The sequence below is a fragment of the Epinephelus moara genome, chromosome 2, assembly GCF_006386435.1.
Source record: "Epinephelus moara isolate mb chromosome 2, YSFRI_EMoa_1.0, whole genome shotgun sequence".
NCBI classification, from domain to species: Eukaryota; Metazoa; Chordata; class Actinopteri; order Perciformes; family Serranidae; genus Epinephelus; species Epinephelus moara.
The window spans coordinates 384,774-390,560 of NC_065507.1; the positions used below are offsets into that span (position 1 = coordinate 384,774).

The window sequence follows — 5,787 nt, forward strand, 5'->3', positions numbered from 1 at the left end:
CAAACATAATAATATAACATACATGTATAATAACATGTTGTACATATATAATATGACATACATGTATAATAACATGTACATATATAATAATATAACATACATGTATAACATGTAGTACATATATAATAATATAACATACATGTATTATAACATGTAGTACATACATAATAATATATGATAATATATAATAACAAATTATAAGATACATGTATAATAACACACATAATAATATAACATGCATGTATAATAACATGTAGTACAAATATAATAATATAACATACATGTATAGTAACATGTTGTACATATATAATAATATAACATACATGTATAATAACATGTTGTACATATATAATAATATAACATACATGTATATTAACATGCTGCGCATATATAATAACATACATGTATAATAACATGTAGTACATATATAATATAACATACCTGTATAATGACATGTTGTACATATATAATATAACATAAATGTATGATTAAATGTTGTACATATATAATATAACATACATGTATAATAACTTGTAGTACATATATTATTATAATAACACATTCATAATAACATGCTGTACATGTGTTATAATACAATATACATGTATAATAACACGTACATATATAATAATATAACATGCATGTATAATAACATGTAGTGCAAATATAATAATATAACATACATGTATAATAACATGTTGTACATATATAATAATATAACATACATGTATAATAAAATGTACATTTGTAATACTATAACATGCATGTATCATAACACATACATGTGTTATAATATATATATACATGTAGAAGAGGACAGAGTTCAGACTGGAGGAAAATCCACGACCGTCCCTCTTCCATAGATCAGTTATTATATTTTATAAACTTCGACGTTTGAACATCAAAGTTAAAAACGTCTCAGTTTTAGTCGTCATGTTTGATGCTGTGAGGCCGTTTGCACTAGACGGTGATTTTGATAAACGGAGACATCTTTCTTCGTTTGTGCCCTTCGTTTACACGCAAACGGAGATTTCTCCTCTGAAAAAGAGTCTTTCTAAAAACTCCGGCCAGAGTGGAGATTTTGGAAAACTCCGGTTGCGCGTTTGCATGTAAACTGAGATAAACTGAGATAAACTGAGATAAACGGAGTTATAGGCAGCCGACGTCACAGTATGCGCCGGAACTTGCGCCTGTGTCAAAAGTGCGACCTATGTTGCTATGGTGACAATGGATACATGGAAGCCTTGAGCTTCTCGTTACACTGCCACCTACAGGTTTGGCATGCTCTTGTGTATATATACACGGGTAAGTGTAAACGAAGATCTTTTTGAAAACGGAGATGGTGAAATGTCCGTTTATGAAAATATCCGGCAACGTGTAAACGGCCTCTGTGACAGTCGCTTTGTTTTGGACAAATCTTAAATGAGACGTAGGAAAAAGTGAGTTTGATGAAATATCACTGTTTTAAACTCAGATTTTTTGTCACAGCAATGTTTGTCATGTGATGTGTTCAAAGACCATTTGAAATTTGAAAAACCAAAAAAAAATCCTGTTTTTACAGTTTCTGGCAGAGAGATGATGGATGGCTTCATTTTGGCTGATTTTTAATGTTAATAAAACCTGCTTTTCTTTAAAGATTGGCAAACATATTTTAAAGGAAAACTTGTCAAAAAACCCAACAAAAACAAACAAACAAACAGAACTGGACCACGGGGGTATTCCAGGTAGGAGATTCAACAAACTCTGAGTCTAATCCTGAACTCTGACTTGACTTACTCTGAGCTGGGAAACTCTGAGTATCCGGTTCCAGAACAGCTGATTTGAATTAGTTCAGTCAACTCTGAGTAGGTACACCTTGAGTTAAGCACGTGCACAACCACAATAAAAAGCCATCACCAGTGGAGCCCCGATACCTCGAGTCACCATGGCAACCGGAGAGAAAAAGCAATGAACTTATTTTACACCTGTGGAATTGGAGGTGCTCATGAATGGAGAGATAGAATATATTATATAGCATATATTTCATAAACAAAGTAACAGCACTAAAGCTGCCAAGGAGAGAGAGGCAGCATGGGAGAAAACTGCTGCCTGAGTCAACGCGTACGTTTGAATGCAGTAGTTCATTAATTTACATTTAACCACACTTAATTAAAATCGTAGCTTACAGGTGAAAAAGTGGTTTGGAATAAAATCTGATTTTCATGTAGGTGCAATCTCACAGGGGAAAAACACACTTGGAAGCAGCTTCAAATGAATTATAAAAACATCATTCAAACAGGTAAGGCACATTTGACTTGGCCATGACTGTACCTTCCTTTAGTTTGACTCATATTTGATTTATTAAACAAAGTAGCTTCAATAACCTGTCATTCAGTGGCTATGTCATTATGTACTGTAGGTAACCAATATCATGTAAAAAGCTACCGTTCACAAAAAAACATTTGCTCTGATGAGAGCGCACATCTGTAGTGTGTCAGATTTGATATGTGTGGCCGGTAAATGATTGAGTCCAATGAAAAACTGTACGGTTCAAACAGATATTCATTGGGGAAAGACAGCACATCTAAATGGGGTCTGAAGATCCTCTCCCAGCGTAAAGCATTGTGAATTAATTCTGCCTACATATGAACAACCCATGTGTGTCTGCCAGCTTGCTTCAGGCTCGGCAGTAGGGAGGAGACAGGGTGAACTCAGGGTTTCTTAAAGAAAACCTGCCAGCGAGCAGGTTAGGTTCACAGAGTCAGTTGCCATGGTGATTGACTCAGAGTTTGACTTACCTCTCTGTCTGGAACTGAAAACCCAGAGTTTCCCTCATTTCAGGGTTAACACACTCAGAGTTTTTACTGAACCTGCTTTCTGGAATACCCCCACATCTGGAAGACATGTTTTCTTTAGAAATTGTGAGTTTTATTAAATTTAGATTCTCAAAAAAATTTTAAGGAAAAAAGAAATGACCAAAGATTTTTGGGAAAAAAAATGCTTAACATAAAAAAATTGCCAAAACTTTTAAAGAAATATAAAAATCTCTAAATATTAAATCAAATGACAAAAAAATTGCCAAACTGAATATATGTATGTATATGTATATATATATATATTTACTGTTAAAAACACACACAAAACAAACAAACAAACAAACAAACCTGGCCCTGGGTTTGGAAGACATGTTTTCTTTAAATCTACAGTAAAATAAAAACAAAAAATTACCATTTAATGTGTTCAAATAAAATAAATAACATCAGTCGCTCCCCAGTGTTAAAAACATGTTGGACATGCCTCCCCCTTTTTGCTCTCTATCAGTCTGTATTGAAACAGCGCTCCCCCAGTGGAGAAGCAGAGGAACTGACTGAGGTCAGAGCTTCTGAACCATGTGACTGAAACTGATTTAGTCTGCAGAGACCCCCCCCCCCCCACAGAGCGTCACCTGGTGGACACACTGAGCCACTGCAACACCAAAACTACTCAAGGACCATGACCATGACCTGACCAAGGCCCAGGATCATGACCAGGACCATGAACAGGCCAAGGACCATGACCATGACCATAACCTGACCCAGGCCCAGGACCTGGACCAAGGCCCAGGATCATGACCAGGACCTGACCAAGGCCCAGGATCATGACCAGGACCTGACCAAGGCCCAAGAACAGGTCCAGTTTTGTGAACAAAAACAAAGACACATCGGCCATCTTCAAAATGAAACTTTATTAAGTGAACACGATTTGTTCAGGTGAAGCTGCACACGGTGCAGACACACCTGTCAACACCTCCAAAGCTTCTGATTCAAAAGACCTTCATCTCATTACATTACACTGAGGAGGAGGAGGAAGAGGAGGAGATCAGATCTGAGATCAGACTCTGAGCTGGAATGTGAAGAAGACACAGATTTTGGTTTGAGTGAAACTCTGCTGCAGGTCGGACTCTGACTCCCCCGCTGCCCCTCCCCCTCATGTCCACTGATAAGGTGTAATCAGAGGGGGCGGGGCTAAAACACAGGTAAACAGAGAAAGGCACGTGTATGGCTTGTTTACTGACAGAGAGACTGTGAGAAGGTCGGCGGCAACGACACCTTAAATCAACAGACAACAGGAGGACGGGGGTCTATGGGGGCAGGGTTTGGTCATTGTGGTTGTGTGTGTGTATGTGTGTGCATGCAGGTCAGGCTGCAGATGGCTGTCAGAGTTCAGGAATGTTCCGGTGGGTTCAGGTCGGGGCGACAATGTCATCGTACTTTGAGCCGCTCGCCCAGGTGTTCCCGCCCCCTTCTGATGAGGTCACTACATGCCCATCCTGATGCTCTGGATGATCTGGAAGATGGCTGCAAAGATCCAGAGACACGAGTCAGACGCAGATAAGTCCGACTGTTGGACTCTGTCTGAGCACGCTCAGATAAGCTCCGTCCACACACATCGTGTTTCTATTATATCGATTTGTGTTTGAGTGAAAAGTCAAAATGACTACAGAGAGCAGAGCGACTTTATCATGACGATAAGACTCAGCTGCGACACAGATCACAGCTCGGACATTTGTTTACTGTTAGATGTTTATATTTCTGTTTATTCATAACTGTGTTTAGTGTTTTATATATTTCTGTTTATTCATAACTGCGTTTAGTGTTTTATATATTTCTGTTTATTCATCACTGTGTTTAGTGTTTTATATATTTATGTTTATTCATAACTGCGTTTAGTGTTTTATATATTTCTGTTTATTCATCACTGCGTTTAGTGTTTTATATATTTATGTTTATTCATAACTGCGTTTAGTGTTTTATATATTTCTGTTTATTCATAACTGCGTTTAGTGTTTTATATATTTCTGTTTATTCATCACTGCGTTTAGTGTTTTATATATTTATGTTTATTCATAACTGCGTTTAGTGTTTTATATATTTCTGTTTATTCATCACTGCGTTTAGTATTTTATATATTTCTGTTTATTCATCACTGCGTTTAGTGTTTTATATATTTCTGTTTATTCATAACTGCGTTTAGTATTTTATATATTTATTTATTCATAACTGCGTTTAGTGTTTTATATATTTATGTTTATTCATAACTGCGTTTAGTGTTTTATATATTTATGTTTATTCATAACTGCGTTTAGCATTTTATATATTTATGTTTATTCATCACTGCGTTTAGTGTTTTATATATTTATGTTTATTCATAACTGCATTTAGTGTTTTATATATTTATGTTTATTCATGACTGCGTTTAGTGTTTTATATATTTATGTTTATTCATAACTGCGTTTAGTGTTTTATATATTTATGTTTATTCATAACTGCGTTTGTGTTTTATATATTTATGTTTATTCATAACTGCGTTTAGTGTTTTATATATTTATGTTTATTCATTACTGCGTTTACTGTTTTATATATTTCTGTTTATTCATCACTGCGTTTACTGTTTTATATATTTGTTTATTCATAACTGCGTTTAGTGTTTTATATATTTTATATATTTATGTTTATTCATAACTGCGTTTAGTGTTTTATATATTTATGTTTATTCATAACTGTGTTTAGCATTTTATATATTTATGTTTATTCATCACTGCGTTTAGTGTTTTATATATTTCTGTTTATTCATAACTGCGTTTAGTGTTTTATATATTTATGTTTATTCATAACTGCGTTTAGTGTTTTATATATTTCTGTTTATTCATAACTGCGTTTAGTGTTTTATATATTTCTGTTTATTCATAACTGTGTTTAGTATTTTATATATTTATGTTTATTCATCACTGCGTTTAGTGTTTTATATATTTATGTTTATTCATAACTG

General features: G+C 34.8%; 1 protein-coding gene across 1 annotated transcript in view; it reads right to left on the reverse strand.

Annotated features, from left to right (window-relative positions):
• Nucleotides 1-3,683: 3,683 nt before the first annotated feature.
• The window catches only part of LOC126400226 (stress-associated endoplasmic reticulum protein 1), a 4,289-nt gene continuing 2,185 nt past the window's right edge, over nucleotides 3,684-5,787 (reverse strand). The window contains exon 3 of the mRNA XM_050060790.1: nucleotides 3,684-4,316. Coding sequence (XP_049916747.1) covers nucleotides 4,276-4,316 — 41 coding nt within the window. The 3' untranslated portion in view covers nucleotides 3,684-4,275. The remainder of the gene's footprint in view (nucleotides 4,317-5,787) is intronic.